The 23,461-nt window shown below is 38.7% G+C and overlaps 1 protein-coding gene across 7 annotated transcripts in view; it reads left to right on the top strand.

Moving 5' to 3' along the window:
* SDK1 (sidekick cell adhesion molecule 1) overlaps positions 1 to 23,461 on the top strand; it is a 417,371-nt gene that overhangs the window by 237,672 nt on the left and 156,238 nt on the right. For all 7 annotated transcript variants that reach the window (XM_030001765.2, XM_030001768.2, XM_030001764.2 and 4 more), the window contains 2 exons: positions 19,524 to 19,635; positions 20,598 to 20,788. In XM_030001765.2, coding sequence (XP_029857625.1) covers positions 19,524 to 19,635; positions 20,598 to 20,788 — 303 coding nt within the window. The remainder of the gene's footprint in view (positions 1 to 19,523; positions 19,636 to 20,597; positions 20,789 to 23,461) is intronic.

Here is a 23,461-nt window from a genome sequence, read left to right as displayed (position 1 = left end):
TATAATTTTGTGAGTGCAGGTTTGAAAATCTGTCTTTTAATTGGGAATTGGAAATGTAGTTCCAAGATTTCCGTTCTTATCCTACACACTAAAATAATGACTACGTTAAAGATTTGTTAGTACGTGGGTGACAAGATGTGGTAGGCAAGTTGGTGGTCAGGTCTGCGTTGGTTATCTTTGGAGGTTTACAGTCCCAAATATTCAGAGAAGTGCCCTAAGGTGATGGGTTTCCCTGAGGTGAGGATGGATTGGTTTTGAGGCTTGAAAGTCCAGTGAATCTGCAACATGAGAATGCTTTTGCACTGTAATTTGTTTTCCAAAGGAAGCACTCCAGAGTACCAGCAAATACTCTACACATGTTAAACTGTGAAATGTTCATTCTATTCCAGCCCAAATATTAACTTATTTAGAAATATTTTTTTTTTTGAGATCTTGCTTAGGGTTGCTTGCTTGTAATTATTTTTGGAATAACGTTAGGTTATATGCTTAACTTAAATCTCCTTCTAGTGAATAACTGCTCCTACAGCTTTACTTCTCCTAACTAAGCAATTCTTGCCATCCATTGTCAGTTCATTTTGTGGACCTGTCTGTCTTTCTTCTACCTGGTGGAGGGCCATGCCATTTCTCTTTTATTGATTCTAGGGTCCTCTGAGACATGCTCACCCTTGTAATGCAGCAGCAAGTGTTCTGCAGCTCCATCAGAGTTTCCACAGAACAAGCTGTTTCTGTTTTAATAGTCTTTATTAAGCTATGTATTTTTGCTGATCCATAGGTTGGACACTTCAAACAGGCTTCATGGTGATGCTGCCGGAACTGTACTTGACAGGTATTTTTCAACCTGTCTAGAGTTAGCTGGGGTTTAGTATCATTTCAGACAGCTATTGTAGTGAAAATTATGCTGCAACGCAGGCTACTGGTTAGACAATCCATATTTCAGGATGTAACGATGTTAGGTGTGCATTCAAACTTGTTAAAACTCTCTTTGACTGTAACTACATTTAAAAATGGTTTCAGCCACAGTTACAAGCCCCAGAGGGTTTTGCTGTCTCTCTCCTCCAGGACAGCACACACTACCTGCTTTCTGAGTTCTTGCTAGCCTACAGAATAAATGGTGAATTAATCTTCTGTGACTGAGAGAAACTTATGGTACATGAAATTTAGAATGCTGTCCAGACCCTTTCAAAGAGGCTTCCATCTCTTTCAGACCTCAGGCTCTAGAAAATTGAACCAAAAGAATATATGTTGTCCCTCTGACAGAACTCCTGTGGTTAACTATTTCTCATCCTTTAATTTCTCTGAGTCAATAACCTGGTGTTGATGCAGTCTGGTATTTTGTTCAGAAATCGGTTCTGAGGAATGCTGCACCTGAGCTGCTGAGACAGTCACCTTCATCAGCCTGGCTGTGACCTTGCATGCACACTTGTCTGAAACTTCTGTATCAGCAAGGGCTAAATCCCTCTATCTGCATTATTTTCCCTTCCCTAACTGGAGTCCTTGACGAAGCTTTTTGCTTAGACAGGGAAGGACAATCTCACCAATAAGTAACCCGCTCGTCTAATTCTTCCGTCTTACTAATTGCTACAGTTGTAATTTTAAATCTGACTGGTGGTATCAGAAGGCCAAGTGCATGGTGTTAGGTGGGTCAGGACCTGCAAATTCCAGCATCTTAATTTGACCTTTGGCAATTGACTCTGTGCAGTTTTATTCCCCATCTTTTCTCCTTAATTGCAGTTGCAGCTGTGTGTCTAGCTGCTATTACAAGAACTGAATTAGAAAAATGGAAGAAGTTATTCCATGGTGCTTTGGCTCTAGAAGTAGCTATTTAACCCTGTGATTTTGTTAGAGCCATGCGTGAAATCTATGCCTCTGATGTCTCTTCTGTCATATGTACTTATAATGCTGAGAAAGAACACTCCCAAAATGATGATAAAGGGAAAGCTTCAGAATTGTGATAATTTTGACACATCATTACTATGATTGACATGATAAATAAGTCAGGTCATAAGGAGTAATGCAGTTCTAAATCCCCAACCGCATAAGCTTGCTGAGAGGGAAAAAAGGGTCTATTAAATTTTCTGTATAGAGACTGCAGTCAGTGGTGCATAAACAATACAGTCTGTAGCAACCTGTTCATTGCTCAAGTTGTTATTGGCAGGCACTGTGGCATTTCTACAGTCATTAAAAGAAGCTATCACTATTAATCTCCAGTCTCAAGGCAGACAGGTTTAACCTGAAGCTGATCATCAAATAAGGGTAACATATATTTGTGCTTTGTTGAATGTGCCTTTTCATCTTCGGATGCTTTTCCTGTAATGTTATGAGAAGGGTTGAGGATTCTAGCCTTCATTATAAAAGTTAGTAACGTGTCTTTCAAAAAGTCTTTTCCTCCCAAACCAGGGGCATTCGTGAAGGGGAGAAGTTTTTATGAAACTTGACAGATCGTTCTATGCATCCCCAGCATTCAGGGTATTGCTTACTCTCTGATTTTCTTAGTCCTTGATCTAGAAAAAACCCCCACCCTAAAGCTGCCCAGATGTATGCAGATGTATGCATGCATGTGTTCAGTGAGACAGCTCGGTGTGAACTCTGTCAGTGAGCAGAGGAATAACTCAGTGGCCAGAAGAACATCTGGAGAGGGCTGGAGAACATCTAGATCAAATTCATATTAATATTCCTCCATTAGAAGGAATAGTTTTTTGATGGATTGCTGAATCAAGTCTTCAAAGTTATGTTAAAGAGTGATGTACTAAATACTAATGTATTTACTGTGTCCCTTTTCCTTTCTGGTGGCCTAGGGAACTTAATCCCACACTGCAGATAACATCTGTAAGTACAGGACCCCTGGGAAAGGGCAGCCGTATGGATGCATTCAGCAAGTTGCTTCCTTAGAAAGTGGTCCTTGAAAGAACTGAAAGAATCAAAACATTTTGATTCACTTTCTCTTTTGCTTCCCCTTCCTTAAGGAAAATTGTATTTTCCTCTGGGAAATACAGGAATCTGTCACCACAGACAAATGGGAAACCGTGATTCATAAAGGTTACAGAGAGAAAATTCAATTTAGTTTTCATTCTTTCTAAAGAGAAAGTCATATCCCTTCTCGAATATCCCTTAACATCCTCTCAGAAATGGGATGACATCTGTCATTTAAGCTCTAAGTACTTTTGTCCCAGTTCCAACTTTTGGTTGTGGTAATCAAGTGATTAGTGAGAAACAAACTCATCCTAAGTTATGTCTTCAGAAACAATTTTTGTGTGCAAATAAAAAAATTGAATTCCTACCCAGGAGACTTCCCTGATATAAATTATCTTTGAAGCATATAGTGTACTAGTATATGTAGTTTACCAGTGATATGCCAGTAGCCCTGTCCACCCAGCCTGTTATACCTAGTGTGCTCATCCAGCTGTTGACAGCAATACACTCAAATGATAAGCAAAGCAACAGCAGTTTACCCAGCATCTCATTTAACCATTTTTTAGTTTGCAGAAGAATGCTCTTTGAGGCAAGAGATATCGCTTGCCATTGGCTATCAACGGTCAGGCTTAGGCTTTTTCAGGGGTCAGGTAGATGATCCTTATTTTTACGTGTGTGTTTCGATGCTGCGGTATTTCCTTTCATCATCTGTACCTAATTTTTTTGAGCTTCTGATCCAAGTGGTTACAGATAGAGCTACATCTGAGCAGTGAGTTAATGGTCTCAGATTTTAAGAAATACATTAACCTGCCTTGCTACCATGTGAAAGTGGCAAATCCTGAGCCTGCTGTTTGAATGCCGGCTGTCAGGGAGCAGCTGGGGCAAGCTGGTCTGCAAGAGGAGAGTCAGGAGCTGAGGTTGACAGCAAGGTCCTCCCCGACGAGGGACCCAGCCCTACGCTGTCTGAAGAAGGGATGTGCCCAATGGTCCTCACCAGACAAATCCATAGTGACAGGGCACGTCCAACCTAAAGCCAGGAGGTCAGGTCAGCAAGGTACAAGGCTTGGGTGCAAGCATACCCACAACATAGCTCAGGCAAGGACCGAGGTCCTGAGTTTAGATGCAGCTCCTCTGTCAATGGGCGGAGGACCCGGCTGAGATTTCTCGCAGCTCTTTCTCACACAACTCTCACAATTTAGTTGTTTTCCCAGCAGCCTGATCCAAGGTTATCCAGCTGCGCCATGTCAGACCTGACCTTGACGGCAGGCAGTGACACCCAGGAGGGAGGAGAAGGCTGCAGAGCCTGCTGGTGCGCTCCGGGCTCCAGCGCTGGCCTTTCGGCAGCACCGGCCCACGTTCCGGCTGGGACTGATGCTCCTCCAACTGCTCTGTGGAAGTAAATAGCAGCCAAGAGTTGATTTTTTGAGCGTGTGACACTGACCACGTCTTTGTTCACAGGAAAATTGGAAAGGCAAAGAGATGCTGCTGGTTTGCGTCTTGGCAGGACGCAGTTCAGAGGCGTGAGCGCAGCGGTCCCTCCGGCCCCGGGCTCCTTTGCTGGCTCGGTCTCAGGGCAGGGCAGGCGGTGAGTCCAAGTGCTCGCTAACAGCAGAATTACCCACCGACCGCATCCATGTTCTGGGATGTTTCAGACTGGTTTTCATTTCGGCTTTTTTATCTTTAAATATGTTGACTATATACATTTGATCTGTTTGATAAAGTACAAAAGAAAGATATGGCAGAAAACTGCTGTAGAGAGAGAGGAGCAGGAAAGCAGATTTTTAACACTAGAATGTAACATGCTGTTTGAACGGCCTTAACGTACATTATGATCTAGGGTTTAGGCATTCATATGTAATGCTTATTATAGCTAAAGTTCAGTTAAACTGGTGTGATCACATGTGCCAGAGTTTGCAGGCAACTTGAAACACTAACTCTGAGAAATGCAAATTGCCTGTTTTATTCTCAGACTGGCATTGCCTATGATAAAACCTGGGAGAATACACTGTCTTTTTTTTCCCCTATCCTGTCTGCTCTTGACCAGAGATGCAGTGAATAACTGTCCAGCGTTGTCTGAAAATTTGCAGTAGAATTTAATTTAGATTGCCATATCACATTAACAAATCTTTCAACTGAGAGCTGACCTGCAAAGGGAGTGTGAGAAGGGGAGACAGCTTCAGAGCTTGCAAGATCCCCATGGATATTATATAGCATCTTCTTCTTCCAGTTGGAGATTGGAAAGAAAAAAAAAGTTTTCCATCCTGTGTTTGAGTATAGCCTAAAATGTTAAAAGGTCATAGTAAACAGGTCAGACTTTCACCTGCTGTAGCCTCATTTCAGTAATGTTTGTCCTTGCCCCATTTTCACCACATGTAAAATGGAGATAATGGTTCCTACATCTTCTGTAGAGGTCTCTGGTGTGCTGGTAGAAGCAGTTATTATTTTTCAAGAGCACTTTCTACTCCTTATGCTTTCCAGTGGTAATAAATTGTACTTTTTAATGGTAGGAGTAAAGGTTTTGTGCAGAATTAAATCAGCTTTTTTAAATGTTCCACTTTACCTCTTTGCTGGGTTTTACATTTTATGCATTTGTACGCATAGAGAAGGATCAGAAACAATAGAAAAATTGTTGGCATTTATAAACATTTGTTTTAAAGCATTTTTGGTGACTCTAGTTCTCCTATATGAGACAAACAGATTTGTTTGCAAGATGCTATTTTTTCTTGTTGTCTTTTACATTGGCTATTGCTATTAATTATTATAGGCGATACGTGTGATTCACTATAAAATGTACAATTTTATGTTCACCCTGCCTGTATGAAGGGAAGGTTCAACTGTTTACCACTTTCAAAGACAGCTTTGAGTAGTTTAAAATGATTTGCAGAAGACTCTTAATGTCTATCAGAAATCTGGTCATTTTTATCCTGCACGTGGTTACAAACCTAAAATTTGTGACCAGCAAAAAAATGGGAAATGCAGAGAAATACTTAAAAGCCCACATTTCCACAGCTTTGGGTACACATTGAAGTTGAAGCTAGTAAATTTTTCCATTTATGTTATTAAAAAAGAAAAACACACACACAAAAAACCCAAACCCACAGCCCCCCCCCAGTTAAAACAAAACCCCAGTCTCAATTTGTGCATCATTGCTTGCTGGATTGAGGCAAAGTGGTAATCAAGGAAAGCATAAAGCCAAGGCAATTTCCATGTTGTGTGAAATAAATTGCTTTATTACATGTATAAAATCCTCAGTAGGTATGTCTAAAGTCCCTGTCTTATGTGTATGCCACGTGAGAGCACAGGGCAGCTGTTTATAGAGCCCCAGAACACTGCAGGTTATGTAGCCTGGACACGACACTGGTACCAGTAACTGCTCTGCCCACTTTACATTGGGAAGTGCAGTCTTGCCTGTATTCCCTTCCAAGTATCAAGTTCTGGGGTGCAGTAAATGCTTGAGTGTGAAGAGCTTTATTTGTAAGTTATGGTGGGCTCTGTTACAAAGCTGCATTAAAGCATTTTGCTGAAATACCAAGTAATCTTTTTCTTTTCCAAAAGCGCTAAGTGAAAATGCATTGATTTTTATTTTCTTTCAGCAACTTCAATAGCTCAAGATTATTACTATTTTTAAGAGTGATAGAGAAATGTCAAAAATGCTACAGTTGTACTTTTATATATCACTGGGCTTTGTTTTCTTCAAGTTTTTTGTGTTTGGGGTTACAGGCTTTGGAGGCAGTAGGAGGGGGAGATGATGGTTTATTTTGAAAAGCTGCTTGTATTTATGAGTTTTCTCGGAGATTTTGTGGTTCAGTAGGTGACACATTTTATTGTCTTAAATTTGGTCTAAGCTGTAAAATTCTTTGGCTCCCGAATAGCCAAATGGTCTGGCACACCTTAGTCTCTTCTTTATAATTACTTTTGAAAGAGAGGAGAGGAGATAAATCAATTATGTGACACTCCATAGGGTGTTTTCAGCAGCCTGTAGAGAGGCCAGCGCTAGCTTTTGATATTACATGTGATTTATTCATGTAGTATTTTCTTTTGCTGAAGATAGGTATGGATGCACTGAGTTTGCAGAACTAATAGCACAATCAAAAAGCCGGACAGAAGTCACGAAGCAGAACAAGGCAAAACTAGCTCCGCACTGGAGGCGAACGGGCATCCCCTGCAGAATTCAGGGACCAGGTGCTAGCACAGCCAGCATTTCCCATCCTGGCTTCCAGTTTCATTTTAGCTGCTTAGTATAATTTTAATCCATACCTAAATGTGTTTTATGTGTGTATACAAGTGAAGCGATTCATCCTTCTTCATTCTGTGTAAGTACTTTTAGGAGGTGGTATGTGTATGAGGGAAGGCAAGTGACAATGTTTTGTTGTCAAGTGGACCCCGCAACATTTCTGTACTGTTGTAGTTGCTCTGATGTTTGACAGTTCTGCACTAACACAGCCCATTACCATCTGGATAGCAGAAGCGTGTTGTTAAGTGTTATTTTCGGGGCAAATCTGAATAAAATGGGTTGATTAAATCTAAACAATGTTGTTGTGTTCTGCCTAATCACACGTTGCCAATTTATTGCAAACTGATAACCCAAGGACATTTTGGAAAGTGACAGTATGTTTCTAAACCTAGGGGTGAATGTATTTCTTTTTAAACCGAAATGAAATAGATGTCACTTGTATCTCAACAATGTATAAATTCATGTCTTAGACAACGGCACGTTTCCTAATGTACCATTTTCTCATTTTATCTCTCATTTATTCCCCCTAATTTTCCTTATTAACTGTAATTCTGTTGTGACATCCTAGTGTCATATTATGATGATATAAATTTCAAATAAGAAGCAGCATGAAATGCAAAGTTTTGGATGAGCTGGGAGACAAGAGCACCCTGTGGAAATAAGCTTCTGGTTTTTCACTATCAAAGCAATGAGTCCTTGTCATACGCAGGAGAGGCTGTTTGCCATCCATACAGCTGAAAACAGTGACCCAGCCCTTTCCGGAGAGGGGAAGAAGTCAATGCAAGATCGAAAAGACATCATACTCCTAAACTCCTCTCTTATCTGGGAACAGCAGATAGGAAATTATAAGTACATTAATGCAAACAGCATTTGTACTGGCCAAGTAAGGTACGACTAACAATTTATTTTTAACAATGCTGACACTACCCGTGCTGCAGAAATACTAACAAAGAGCCTTGAGTAATAACTTCCCCTTAGATTTCTTTTTACAGTACTTGCAGCATTCTCTGAGAAGGCATTTATGTACTGTGTATAAATAGGCAGATACAAAAACCTATTCCATCTTCCAGAGAAGAGAGACACTGGTTTATTCTCACTTCAGAAAATTAAATGCTTATCCATCTGAGGAATTATTTTTGAATGAATAAGTTTGTAGACTTTCTTTAGCAGGGTTATTCTTTGCTCTTTTGGAACATTCTTTGCTTTCACACTTGTTTTGTTCTTGCTACAGAGGAAATACAGCAATGTGTATTTTTCTCCCTGCTGAGGTCTGAGGCAACCTTATATTATAAAATAACCAAAGATTGATAATCACAAAGGCTGCAAAGGGAAAGCTGCACTTTATTTAGAAGAACATCTGTGCTATAAAGAGGAAGAAAAATTCTTTCTTTTGATAGAAAAATATTTCTTTGGATTCTGAGCTCTGCTGTGTGAGTGGTTTTGCCCCGCTTTTTTATTTTACAGTACTCTAAATACATAAGTGAAATTTTACTTGCTTCTGAATGTCTGTGACCTGAACAACTCTGCTTTTATTAAGGATTGTATCCCTTTATAGAAGAAAGTGGACAAAGTAGCACGTTATGGTCAGGGGGATGGAGAACTTTAGACCATATGGAGTGGACCTGAGGCCCCTGATAACCTATTTCTCAAAATATTATTTTGACAAGTCATTCCATATGTTGAGTTGAGTTAGCTGTTGGAAGAAGGCTGTGGGGTATCTTGTTTTTCAGATCTGCTCTCTTTATGTAAAGACTTGGAAATAGCAGACCTTTGGGAGCAAGGTAGCAATCTGGGTCCCCAAACATGTTTCTCATATATATATAAAAATAGAATGCAGCAAAAGTTGACCTTGAGCTTAAAAATGCTGTTCAGTGAGTGCATCTTGGTTTGAATAGTAGTTCAGCAACAAAGAACCAAACTGCCTGTTTAGTTCAATGTTATAAATATCTGTAGAAGTGCTCTCCTTTAAGCCTTCTTAAATTGTTCCATGCCTGTAGCATCTAGGATCTGAGGACAGGTTTTTAAATTTGGTTGTTTGGGTTTTTTTTCTTTTAATGTTCAAAGATGTTTATATGTAGTGAATTTTAATCCCTGCTCTTAAATTGGATTTTCTGGAGAAAGCTTTGATCAACACCTTGCTTATCCAGTAACTGCAAAAATGTACTTGTATGGCTTTAAGTGAGGGTCTCTTATGTACACTTTTTAGATAATGATGGCCGATTTGGTGGCCTGTACGCATTTACTGGCATCAAATCTCTGCGACACAAAAGCCCTTTCCTTCATTGTGAAGGACAGGTCAACTGTGGAACACTTTCAGATTTGTCTTCTGCTTATTCTCAGTGAGGGCAGGTTTAAATTCTTTTCTTTAATCTTTCAGGAAGATTACAGATTTTTAAACAAGCAGCCAGGTACGGTAGAGATTCAGGCCTAAGGAAATCTCTAAAATCCAATAATATTTATTATTTTCATGTATTTGCCAGGTATTTAATAGCATTCTTCTGAATCTAAGTTGATGCTAGAGAATTCCAACTTTTTTTAAACTTGGAGCCTAACTGAAATTAATTTTAGCTTCATCAGGACTATTTGTCAGATGATCAGTATATATGGGCAAGTGTCTGCTTCCAGTGTACTGCACCACAACATCAGGTTCATTTAAAAAAATGCTACAAAGAAATAGATCTTAGAAACTCACATATGATCAATCGTACGTATTTGGTTTATGCTCTATGGAGCATATTTAATCTTAAATCTTCCCTGTGAAAATAGTGCTTTAATTGTTGTTGACATAAAATAAATTCTTGAAGGCATTTCTTAAATAATTTCCCCTGAAGTCACTGCAGATGCTTTTCTCTACTTAAATCTGGTGAAGGATAGATGAGAACGGCTCTTTTTTTCCCTCTTCTTTTCTTTTTTTTTGTTTGTTACCACCCTTTCATTTCTAAGTAGAAGAGTGTTTAAACTTGTTACAAGTTTAAAGGAGAACGAGCAACTAGATTGTCAATTGTATGATTTTATTTGTGCCAAAGTAAGGAGTTAAGAAATGCATTTATTAAAAAAAATGAAGCCACATACAAAGATACATTTGAAAACAGAGGACAGCATTTTATTGTCTCTCATTTCTCTTTCTTTCCTGCTGCTTGACAGTAAACCAGAATCTGCTGGTGAGAACTGCAGCATCTGAAATAGCACTGGTTCTCTGAGTCCTGTAACGCAGCCTTGTCCCCAGCTCAGCTTTCCTTCTTCATTTCTTCTCTCAGCTCTCGTCTCACCACTGAATTTTGCATTTCTGGGCATTATGATTAACTGACAGTTGTAGTTTATTTAACGTCCAATTACTGATGTGTGGTTTATTAACTTAATTTACCTTTATTAAGAAGGCCAGTTGGTAAATATCCAGATGCATGAAGCCCCAAGGCTGTAAGCTGTTAAAAGCTTGGTTTTGTCCTCAGGAGAAAGTGACTCTTGCTGTCTGCTGCAGAAATCCATGCAGCCGCTGCCAGATCCCTCAAACATGTTTCCTCCTCCCCCTAAATGCATGCCTGTTTATATTTAAAAGGATGCTTCTCTTACGATGCACTAAAGTGCGTCGTAAAAATATACAGCCTCTTAAAAATCATTTCCACTGATGAGTTATTTTAAAATCTTTTTAAACGTAAGCATGTTTTGGATTCTACTGCTAAAAACCCAAAGGTTCTGGATGCTGACTGCAGAGGTGCCGCTCGCCGTGTCGGCTGGCTGCACTGGGCTGCTCTACCTGTTGCCTCTTGCATCACTTTGAAGATGACTCTGAGGCTAATAGATTCCACTGCTAGACCAGGGATATTTTTTTCCCCCCCTTTTAACTGCTGTTGAATAAGATTACACACTCTATCCACTTACAGAGCCGATATTAAAGCTATCTGGTGAATTGAAAAGCCACCTGAGTGTTCTTTAGCTAGAATAGCTTGAGGCTATATATTTTTTCATGTTAAAAGCTCTAATGATGTGCTGGATGATAAGTTTCTAGGCAGAAAGAAACCCCTCACTGTGCATGGGGGAAGGTCAGGTCAGTGACAGAGACTGAACTTCCAAATTGCTCTTTTTGCACGAGGAGTTGTGAGAAGGGAATTTCAGAGTGTTGGAGCAGAAATTTGGTCTGCTTTTGAATTTAGCTGCTGAATCATCACAGGGAGCTGTGTAACTAAGCAGTGGCTTAATTTCCTTAAAACTACATGGGACAACACTAGAAATTTATTTCTGAAGTAGTCCTAAAATACCAAGTGGGTTTGTAGACCTCTGGTAGTAGAGAAGAGGAGGAACAAGTCTGTTTTGTGGAGGACTTGCCCCCAAATAGCAATTTCTGGGTCACCTGCACTTAATGGCCTGTAGAAAAAAGGGCAAAATAAGGAGAAGGGGGGGAAAAAAAAAAAAAAAAAGGCAGATCTCCTATCCCTGTCCCAGTCTATGGAGCAGAACTGGTGAGAGACAAGCTGGAGACACTGTCTGACTGTGAACCGTCCCACCGGTGGTTCCTCGCCTTGGGCACTGCAGTGTTGCACCGCCAGCAACAGATTTTCTGTTTGTAAATCAATGTATTTATGCCTCCGTGTCTCATTATGCCCAGGAATAGACCCTAAAATTTCTCTACAAGGTTTTAGAAGCTTCTCAACCTGTATTTTAGGCTCTGTTTTATCTAATAAAAGATATAAAGCTCTTCTTTGCTGTAGTATCTACACACAAAAGGGTATAAGTCATCTTGTGGATAGAGTTGAGTTCTCCATTAATCTTTCCCTAGGGCTAAAACTAACAGCTCTTGCAGTCTGTGTGAAAGTCCTTACAAAGGGGAAAAAAAGCTGTTACAAATGTGGCTGTTATTTGTTTAAACATTTGGAAACATTGATAGTGTGATATTAGGGTTTTTTTGTTGTTGTTGTTTTTTTTTACCCTTGCTCCTATTCTTTTGTTTGTATATATTTCAGTGAATCCTTTCAAACTTGTCAGACAAGAAAAGTTTGGCTTATTTAACTAAGTAAAATTAAGACTGTGAAGGAGTATGATTGTTTTCTATAAATACTTCGGACATAAACATCACAGAGGGAGAAAACAGCTATTTAAGCTAAAGGACAGCTTTGGCAGAAGAACAAATGGGGTACATTGGCCATGAATACATTTAAGCTGGAAATTAGGAATGGTTTTAACAGGTTAAACAACAAAGCTCTAGGAAACTTTCTAACCAGAAAAGTGGTGTTAAAAAACCTCAATATTTTTACCACAAGCCCCGGTACATTTGGAAATGGGATTGCACGATGGGACGTCAGAGAGAGAGGGAACTAGGCTGACCCAGGAGGTGGTTTCTAGCCCTCTGCTCCAAACACAGTTAGCAGGAAGCTCCATACACATTAAATATCTTCTTGCCAACACTTTGCATAATTAATATATTTTTTCCACTTTCTCCTTTAAGACTGTCTTTCTGTAATATCGTATATCTACTTGGACTAGGAACGTAAGTATTTTCACTCTCTTCAAACCAACCACCAAGTACCTGAAGTTAAGTGCATTTTGAACTGCTTGCAGAATTGCAAGCTTGACTGGGTAAATCACACATTTTGTAGGTTAATTTCTTTGGGTAACTTTATTTTTCAAAGTTAAATGCATCAGAAGTACTGTTGTAACATCTACGGTCTATCCCACAGGCCCAGAAGGGGTGGATAGAAAACGAAGGAGTGCAGGTTTTCAGGCACTACTTTACGACATGGGCAATTCAGCCAAGATTAATTTATGCAAGGCTTTCTCAACAGTTGTTGATGAAATCTTTTGTAATTGCTTCTCTTTACCATATCCCCCCTCATACACTGGGTATTTAATTCTCTTTACCATATCCCCCCTCATACACTGGGTATTTAATTTGTGATCTACTTGCTGGACTTTGTTCTGGTTTTTATTATTTTATTCACCTTTTTTTTTTTAAATTTTACTTGTAGTGGAAATGAGTCATGTGTTTGATTTGATGTGGGCAAAGCTTAGTCTCATTGACAAGAGTATATTGAGTCAATAAATATAACTGCCCTAGATTGTTCACGTGTTCTGCTTGTGTTGTGTTTTGTAAACCTTTTTCCTATCTGGTGTTTTATTCATATGTTGTCATGTCTGATGTGTGGATCAAGATGAGGACTGTATATATAAGAATTCACTTGCTGTGATTGATTCAAACAAGGCCACTTTCCCTATAAATTTGATCTACAAAGCTAAGTTTTTATGCTGTTGCTTGTTTACTTTTTTTGAGGCTAGAGTCTAGTTTCTCAAAGGTTCAAGATCAGAAAGTATGTTAATACGTACATGTTTGAGGAGTCTTAAGATATCCTCAGGTACTGAAAAGTCATAATTCCTCATACACCAACTCTTTGCCATTAGATTGCTAATTATTTTATAAATATGTACTTTTGACTCAAAAAACCACTGTCTGGAGTTTTAATGTTATTCATCAAACTAAACAAATGTGACCAAGAGTCCTCACAGGGAAGTCTGTTATTTTTCTTTACATCTAGAAATCTGAGCAGAGACCTGTACAGTGCACAGTAGTGCACAGCAGCATCACATATTTCCCTTTTCTTGAAAATGAATACAGTCCTTGCTAGAATAAAAGTGAAAAAATGAAGTGGTAGCTTTTATTGTCTTAATGCTCTTTTATTGTATAACCTGTTAATAATCACTCTAATAAGTAGGGAACAAATAAGACAAGCCATGTTTTAGGATAGAGTTTTATGATTGAGAAATACACTTTTTTTCATTATTTGCATAATGCTTCTCTATAGTGCCCGCAGGTGGTTGTCAGCATTTGCTAGTCTGTTGATCAGGCTCCAGTTCCTATTGTGCATCTTGTACTGCAAAAGGGAAGGGAAATTAATCTATTATTGATCAGGATCCAATTCCTGTTGTGTATCTTGTACTGAAAAGGGAAAGGGGCATTAATCCATTATGGGTTGATAATCCAAACAATCTGCAGGCTGTACCTGGAAAAAGTGAAATGTATTCCATTAGACAGTTTGTATTTGTAAGGTCTTTTTTTTTTTCCCTCGAGCAATCCTGAGATGCTGGGTGATTGTCATTTCTCCTCTTTTCTCATATTCTATGTTACACAGGCAGAGATTGCACATTCTTGATGCCGTAATGTTGAACTATTTATATGTAATATTTTTGCTATTTGTATTGGACTCATCTCCTATTCTGCTTTTTTCTAATATAGGTATCCATAATTTGCTAACATGAAGCTTTGCATGTATCCTGCATAGTAATTGCAAAGGCATTTCTGCATACTGTGCAAGTCTGAAAGTCTGTAGGAAGTTTATGGTGAAGGTTTTCTAATCTTTTTCTCCCAGGATAACTTATAAATGGTTTCAAAATTCTGTTAAAGTATTCAATTTCTTCATGAGCTTGAGGGTAGTGTGCTGGTGATCTTTTCTGTGAAGTGTTTTTCTCCCATAGACAAATTTCATGATATGAAGAAGTAAATCCATTTTTGCATACTGATTCCTGTGGGATTCCTTCTTCCCTGAAAACAGGACACTGAGAAGTAATTGGAGTAGTAGCTAACACTAAGGGTAGGAATGACTAGCAGTCAACATCACGTTCCAGGCTCTACCCCGTATTAAGTAAATGAGGGTGATCTGGGTGATTATTTAGGCGATCCTCCCTCCTGCTACCCATGGTCACCTTGTTTGTATTAAGTGTCTTCAGAGGGTTAGGACCTATAAGCAAGCCTCAAAAATAAGACTTCTAATTTTTCCCAAGTCTGAACTCAAGCTATTACTTCTTCTCAAGAGATAAACACTTGTTCTCACCTATTAAGGCTGGTTTGCCCCATATCTCTCTGAGATGAATTTGGGCATCCATTGAAGTAATACTCTTAATATTCTGCACTGCAAACACAGATACAGATAAACTTTGCATGCTGTAATGTAAAATCTGGGGAAGAACCTAATGTTTATACATTGCTGAAGGGGAAAGCACCTTTTATGTTTTCAGTCATATGGCCCAAGTGGGATTTCATCTCTGTTGGGAAAATTAAGCACCCAAGTGGCTTTGATAAAGTCTCTGATCTTTACCAACTGTAAATTATATTTAAAATTCCCCGTACCTTACATAGCAATATATGCAGTGAGATAAAAACACTGTCTTTTCAGAGATGATAGGCCAGTCTCCATAATTATTGTATTTATATAACAGATTAAAAATTCTACAGCTTGTCAGTATTAAAAAAATCCCTAGTGTTATAGACCACTTGGGACGGGTTTTGTTCTTGGTCAGACAGGAGGAGGGAAGGGGGAAGTTCGGTGTGATCCAAGATTGGCATTGTGCAGTCATATACAGCCACTGGTGATAAAAACAAATAGACCGTGCAAGAAGTGTTCACTCTTTATTTTTCTCTCTTCCCTCAATATATCTCTGCTTCGTGCAGGATTGCCAGATTCTTGAATTCCACAGTCTGGAGAGGAGTTTATGTTTAGACGGACAGAAAAACCCTAGATCTTTTCCATTTTCTCAGGGGGTTTTTTTTGGCTCTTTTTTTGACTCTTTTTTCTCCTTTTTAAAAAAGTCTAATATGGAAAAAAACAATATTGATGCCAATTTACCTTAATATTTTGGGCTGTAAATGGCAGCAGTTCACCAACTGCTTTGTGAGCAGCTGGGGATGGGAACCACTGAAACAGCTCCAAGATAAGCTCCCTCCACTCGTGAGTCAGAACCTTTGGAGTTACGATAATCAAGCCTCAAAAATTGGTTGGGGCCGGTCCTGAAGGCATTTCAGTTACTGGGCCCTGGTAGATACCAGTAATAATTAATACAGTGCCTAATGAGAAGGTTTAGAAGCAAAGGGAAGATTGGAAATACTGTGAGTGTTGTGGCTAAAATAGATACAATTTAAAAAAAAAAAAAAAAAAAAAAAGCAGAGTGTGCTCTTTTTTGGAGAAAAGTCCCTGTTTGGATTAGGACTCTTGCCTGTGGCAGTCCTTCCATCCAGTCATCTATTAAGGGCTAGAATAAGATTTAAGAGCACATCCCTTAAGTGTTCTTCAGTGCTGATCAGCCTTGTCTCTGCAGCTTCCTACGAGTTCCCCGCAGACTTATTGTGTCCAGTAGTGAGGCATCCCTTGGCTACAGTTCTGGGGTCAGTGTTTTTCCCTAATGTTGCTTTGCTTTCTTAGCTGAGAGGAGGGGTTCAAAAAGCAGATAGAAAGGAAGGAAGATCTTTTCTTTCAGAAAGATAGAATATGGGTGGGAATGGTGGTCCCCTATTAGCAAATTCATCTCACTATAACTGTGTTCTTGTATGCATTTGTATTGCTCTCCCATTTCAGTGTCTTTAATAAATATTTCCTTCAGAGAAACTGAAGCTCAGTCATTAAAATAAAGGATACATGGGAAGTTGAGCAGTTCTTAAATACTGTGAAACATCTATAGGGGACTCTGGCATGGCAGGGAGAGGAGATGGTCAGTGATGAATGCAGAGCAGCTGCCTGAGGGAGGGGAGGCAGAGGAGGAGGTGATGAAAAGCCAGAAGGAAACAGCAGAGACCTAGGAAACCTGGGACAAGAAGAAGTCTGATGAAGTTAAAAAGGAACAGTGAAGAGGAGAAAAAAATTCAATTGTTTTCTACAAAAGATTTTCAAAGAAAATGTCTGTTTACTAAAAATGACGTTCTGCATTGTATTTTAGTGTAGCACCAGTCAAGTAAAATCATGTCAGTGTAGTGCATTAGGAGGTAGGAGGGGGATGGAGTGGCTTTATTGACAGGTAGGATAAGAAACTTTGAAAGTCTGGGTAGTTTTTCATTATCTGATTGTTTGAGAAACTCTCTACCTTCCACAGCCCAACTGAAGTCTGATTTGCTGTGTCACATCATCAAAACAAAATTACAGTGTTACTCCTTAGCTAGATTAGGAGCCTGGCTACTCTGATATTCCAACCTGTGGATTTCTTACAAAAGGATGAAGTTCTGAAAGGATGGGGCAACACACAGATCCCACGTTACAGCCCTATTGAGACTTTTACTCTAAAGTAAAACCAAGTTCCTCCTTTGATATTTTGATTAGCCACAAAACAAAGCTGCAAACTTACCCCCTGCAAAAGGAACCGTGGGAATGTCCCTCTTGAGTTTTATTTGGCAGGATTGAGGCCAGAGTGAATTATGGCAAGTGGTTTCTTCGTGCTGCAATGGGAAACTTCACTGTCTTTGAATATGAAATAGAAATATGCATGCTGTTTATGTACTGTTTAGATAATGCTTTGAAATGTTGTTGTTTTCTATGTATGCTTGTTACATCTGCAGCTGACCTTTGTAGGGATATTACTTAGAAACCAAGCATAACCATTTAGATGAGCCCTCTGTATCACATCCATATTGGTTCACTCGCTCAAAATCTTTATCAGCAGCCTGCTTTTAATAGATTTCTTTCAGCGATGGTACAAAATGAAAATAAGCACATTCTTTCTTTAGATTCTTGTTATGGTCAGTCAGAAAGTCAAAAAAATCTTATGTTTTCCTGGTTGCAGGCAGAGTAACGTGCACTTCTATTTCCCCTGCTTATCTGCTCGCTGCACAAAGAGCCATTCGCGTGTGGTGAACTCCTAGGGGTTACAACAAAGCTGGCTTCTCTTCGTTGGCTGGTTTTAGTGGGTTGAGCCATTCTTCAGGGGAGCTGATAAGTCAAACAAGTGGTTTTCCTCTTTTCCAGATGTAGATAAGAAATGATTACTGCCAAATTAGTAACTTGTTTGTTGATGTTTTAGCATTTACTCTTGTAAACCTTCATCTTGTGCAGAAGTAGCGTTGAACAGTAATGCTGAGGTTATTCCGTCTCATCAGTAACAAGCTACTAATCTGATCGCAGCTTGTCTTCTATTTTTTCAATTACTATCTGGAAAATTCCCACCATGAATACCTCTAAGACCACCATGGAAATCTTCTTAGAAGATGGAGTTGCTACCTGATAGCATCATATTTCCAGCAATGTTGTGGAGCAGAAATGAAATCTACTAAAGCTTGTTTTTTGAGATCTCATGCAAGTTGCATATAGATGCTGTGTCAGGTCAACAGAGCATATTTATGGGAAGAAATAAATATCTGCTTACCACTTCCTTAAGTACTATTCTTGGATGCTTGAATTTATTCAGAAGTGTGGGTGGTATTCTTAAAGTTTTAAAATTATACTACACGCTTTTATCTCCTATAGTACACTATTTGCTATCAATTACAAAAATGTCAAAAGGTAAAAATTTGGTCATTCACTAGTTCAGAAATCTGCTAACCTCGCAAACTTTGAGCCCCATTGCCAAAACCTTTGTCTATCCAACAAGTGAAATCTAATGTCAGTGGCTTTTGGCATGCCGGGTACAAGAGAAGCAAAGAATCTTCTATCCATTTTGTATGCTTTAGGGAATTATCTTAAAAGAGAATGTCAGGGTTCATACCTTGCATTTGCCAGTTTCACATTCTACTTAATGGGCACGGGTTAGCCTCCTTTGCAGAAAACATTTGATGAACTGGCTTGCTTTTCCATCAGTTTAGTTTTATTTTCATTACTTTTCCCTATAATTCGTTTATTGGATTCTGTATCTTTAGAAAATTTTATTACTCTGTTATTCAAGCTAAAAAATAGCTAATTTTTCTTTCCCAAATGAGTTGCTTGAAGCAAAGTACCTATGAATACATGGGTATTTTAATTCACTTACTAAATGTATACAGAGAAAATTTACAAGCAGCCTTTTTACCATTTTTTAAGTGTCTGCTGACTGTTGCATAAGCTAAATTATTTACAGTGTGATGCCTCACAAAAGAATAGCAGATTTGGGTTATTTACTTTCCTGATAAGAAAAAGGGATTGAAGTTGCTGTGATATGCTGCTTTGTTAATTTTATATTTGTTCCCCAGTGTGTAAAATCTTTTTAAAGAACTAACATGAGTATTGGCAGACTCTTTTGAAATGGTATGGAAGTGGTAAGATTAAACAAAACATGAAAAGGTCTTAAAAATATAAGTCAGCAAGTGTTTGATAAAAATAAAAGTGCTCAACAATAGAAAACCTTTAGGATGCTTAATTTATTTGCTCTCTATTTGAGAATGGCCCTTGCACTCCATCTGGGAGTAGTTCTTGCGAGTTATGTGTTTTGAATGATACCAAGCTGGGTATATTGAAACAGTGTGTTTGTACAGTATAATGAAAGCCATCGAAAATGGCCATGCTGAAGATCTCCCCTTAATGAGGAGATTAAAATCCATGGTGAGGTTGAAGAGTGAAGTTTGCAGCTGCGTCGCTTGACAAGATCCTTTGCCTGGAACGTGTCAGTCCTCGCCGTTTGCAGATGTGCGGAGTCTTCACGAGGTTTCTTTCTGCCCATGCAGGTGCCATAGACCCGTCTGACACCGCGGCTCCCGTCATTGTAATCCCTCCACAGAACACTAGTGTCGTAGCAGGGAGCAGCGAAGTCACGCTGGAGTGCGTGGCCAATGCAAGGTATTGTAAAAGCCGCAGGGGGGTTATAAAGAACCGGTTTTAATGCACTGTCCTTTACTGAGAAGGACATAGGAAGTTATTTTCATTTTTTTATTAATTTAACGATCGAAGCAGAATGCTTGCTCTTCAGAGTAACCTTACGAATAATCTTGTTTGTCCAACATTACTGAATTAAACATATTGATTTTTCTGGCCCAATAAGGATATAGGCAGGGTTACTTTCCCACCTGTTACTCACACGGTAAGGAAAAGAAGTATAGTGTCGTTCAACCAGCAGGTATTGTCTTAAGGAAAAAGTTATGTTAATGGTTAATAATATTTTGGCTGTATTGCCTGGTGACGTGAAAGGCGATATTGTTGAACAGTCTGTGCTTCTCAGTAAATAAATTAGCGAGCCTCTCCTATGAAGTAATTTATTACAGATGCTCTTATTTTACAGTGATTATTGCTCAGCTCTTCATAATGCACCATAATACAGAGTTCACAGCATTCCTCTTATGTTTCCATCTAGTTGGCCTTGAATAGCATTGAATTCCAGCGGAAGTGAATAGTTGAGGTCCTCGGATGATAAGAAGACCAACTGATTCGCTTTCCACTCTGAGGGCAGAGATGTTCTTGATATGATTAATATTGTTTTGGTAATTGAGTTATAATGAAAGCACTTCTTATGCAGCTGATTCCCATAGCGGTATTTACTCTTTTTGTTCAGAGAAATCAAATTATTAGCACTTAAGTTGTATTGCTGTATCAATTAGCTGTACTTGCATAATGCCACCTGAGTAGTCTGTAGTCTTGATGTGTAGAAGTTATATATGCATTTACTTTTTAAGCGTGAATGTCAGGGATAGAGGAAGACTTAGAGAAATTTTATAATCTGTATATAACTGCAGACAAGATTATTCTCTAATATATACATTTTATTGTTGTATTCTTGTTTTGTTTTGTTTTTAAAACCTTGGCAGACCTCTTGAGAGACTAAGCATGACCTGGAAGAGAAATGGAGTAAAAATAACCAGTGGCATTAGCAGTTTTGGGAGACGACTCACTATCACCAACCCAACCTCTGCTGATGTGGGGATGTACTTCTGTGAAGCGAAATTGAGAGACAGCACAGAGGAACCAGCAAGAGCAAAAGCCTTCCTTTCTATAACGGGTAATTCTCAAGGCAATGTGTTTTTTAGTAAAACAGGCTCTGGACTGAGGTATAATAGGAAATAAAATTGATATCTTAATATTTCATTGACCTTACATTTGAACCTTTCTTCGGAGAACAGAACAAAGGAGGTGAAAGAGGGTTATCTTCCAAATTAATTCAGCTGTTCTTCCCCATGAATATAAATTCATCAAATAGATTTTTTTTTTTTAATTTTTTTTTTTTTTTAAACATTGATGTGATTCTGAATCCCCTGTGAAACTATACATTTAATCAGAAGTTGGGGAAATACAGTAGTAAAATCCTTATTGGGCAGCTTCCACATCTTGGCTTTTAGATGCATTAAGTCCTGATTAACTCCCAGCTTGCTTACATCTAGTTTTAATATGTCAAGTGCCTGTATTTCTGAAAGAAGCCTTTTAGGAGCACTTCGGTGTGTTGTCTGCTCCAAGTGTCAGTCGGGGGGCCAAGGACGCTCCTGAGCACACAGGCGGGCAGATATCATTACTGAGGCAACAAAAGGGAGAAGGAAATACCATTAAAATTGGTGCTACGTGCTAGACCTTTGACTCCAAGGGAAACTTTGGACTTAATATTTTTAAAGGGACATTGGTGCCCTTTCAATGCTTGTTTCCACCATCGCCTCTCTGTTGGAGTTTTGCTGTAGCGAGAAGGTTGTCATTTGGGAATGCTAGTTACCATGCATGGCATATCCTGATATAATAACGCAAATTAGTACACTGCACACAGGGTAGAGTTTTTTAGGACTTTTAGAATAAAAGAGATGTTTTAGAGCAGAGACATTTAGATGTTTTAAGCCACAGCTGATTGTGTAAAGTCTAGCTTTTATGTAATAGTCCCAGTAATAACTGCGCAAGTGTCCTGGAGAGGTTATTGCTCTGGCAATGATACAAGTCTTGGCGTTGATCGGAATTCATGCACGTGCATTTCTGTAGGGCACTGCAGAGGGAATTCAGCACACAGTTCTCTGCACTCTTCTAGCCTTCTGAAAATACAATTTTAAAGACTGCTCTGTGGTCTGTATTCTACTAAAGTAATTTATAGTAGTTCATGCTAAAGGAGAACACAGCTCTTCTCTCTGCAAAGCTCTGTTCCAGGTTCATTTGTAGCACTGTCTCTCTATTTATTACCTACTGGATTAAGTTTGGTTCCAGTCTTTTTCTTTGTACTCTGTTTCTTAGAATTATTACCTTGCAGCTTCCCTTCCCTTTAAGGAGCAGAGACGGATTTCACTTATTTATGGTTTTTGTTTAAACTCTTCCTTATTCATAAGATTTTATTGTAACTAGCTTAACTTTGCTGCTGTGCTGTCAGATCCAGTCTAACGCAATACTTAAAGCAGCCTCTCGGTTAATGTAAAAGATTCTTAAATACAGTTACAATAAAACTGAGAAACAATCATTGGGGAACCATATTAAACTAGCAGTGCTGCCTTTCTTTAATAGCTTATCTGCTCTCTTATTTTTAAATGTTTTATTTATTTCTTACCCAGTTTTAGGGGGCTGTCAGGGAATGAAGTTATGAAAAGGCCTGTAGATAAGAACAAGCAGATGAAAGAAAGCAGAAACAAATTGGTTACCAATTACTTTTATTTCTTTCTGATGGAACAAGACACTTCAGTTGCAGGTGTTTACTCAATGTGTCAGCAAAGCCTGATAGATTTCTTTATTTATGAGTTTCTTGAGCTGCAGGATGGATCTCTAATTCTAAACAGGAAGCCAAATCAAAGGATTAGTAGTTAATGCATAACTTATATTCAGCCTTAGAATTCTTGGATGGATCTGGCTGTCATTTAATTAGTCAAGGGATGGGTTCTAGAGGAAAGTGCAGAAAAGACTCAAACCTAAGGATTTTGGCGGCGTATCCGTCATAGTCTATTGGAGTAGTACTTACAGAGAATCAAGGATGCTTGTCCATTTGCATGCATAAAATATTTGTAATGTGTGCATGTTGACAGTGACCTGATAATGAGCTGTACTTCTTGGGAGAATAACACAGTGTGGACTTAATAAGGGGTCTTGACTAATAGCAAAAGGAAATTGTGTTAATAGAAGAGGTTTGTTTTCGAAATGATTGGGATAAATCAAATACAGACCCTCAATAGTATGGTAATGAGGGCTTTTGTGGATCAATAGAGAAAAATATTTTGCTATTAACAGGTAGAATAGGGGTAGCGATAAAAAGATGCATCAAAGATATCACAAATACTGACTTAATCCAAGCTTCTTCACAAATATATCAGTCCTTGCCTTTCCCAGCTAAGCGAGGTCACACAATTTGAGTGTGGGCTCATGGTGACAAGAGCTTTATTAGAAAGCAGTGGAACTTAGTACAAAGGCATGTACTCACTTCAAATTATTATTTGTGATCTACCATATTATCTCTGAAGATTTTTCTGAATATTTCTGAGACTACATCTCAGTTTGTAAACTAAAATCACAATAATATTTGAAAAATCTGAAACTAATGTAATAAAGTAGTACTGCATAAGCAAGAAAAAATCCTCTAGTCTTGTGCTGCACTGCAATTTTCTTCTGAATGTGGCAAAGAGCTTTCTGACATCTTCATATTTTTCCAGCAAAGATAAACTGAGGTGGTTCCAAACCTTGGTTTTATTAGCTGCAGTTGTTATAAATTTTTAAAGGGTAGCAT

This window comes from Aquila chrysaetos, chromosome 25 (assembly GCF_900496995.4).
Source record: "Aquila chrysaetos chrysaetos chromosome 25, bAquChr1.4, whole genome shotgun sequence".
NCBI classification, from domain to species: Eukaryota; Metazoa; Chordata; class Aves; order Accipitriformes; family Accipitridae; genus Aquila; species Aquila chrysaetos.
This window is presented reverse-complemented; position numbering and strand designations above follow the sequence as displayed.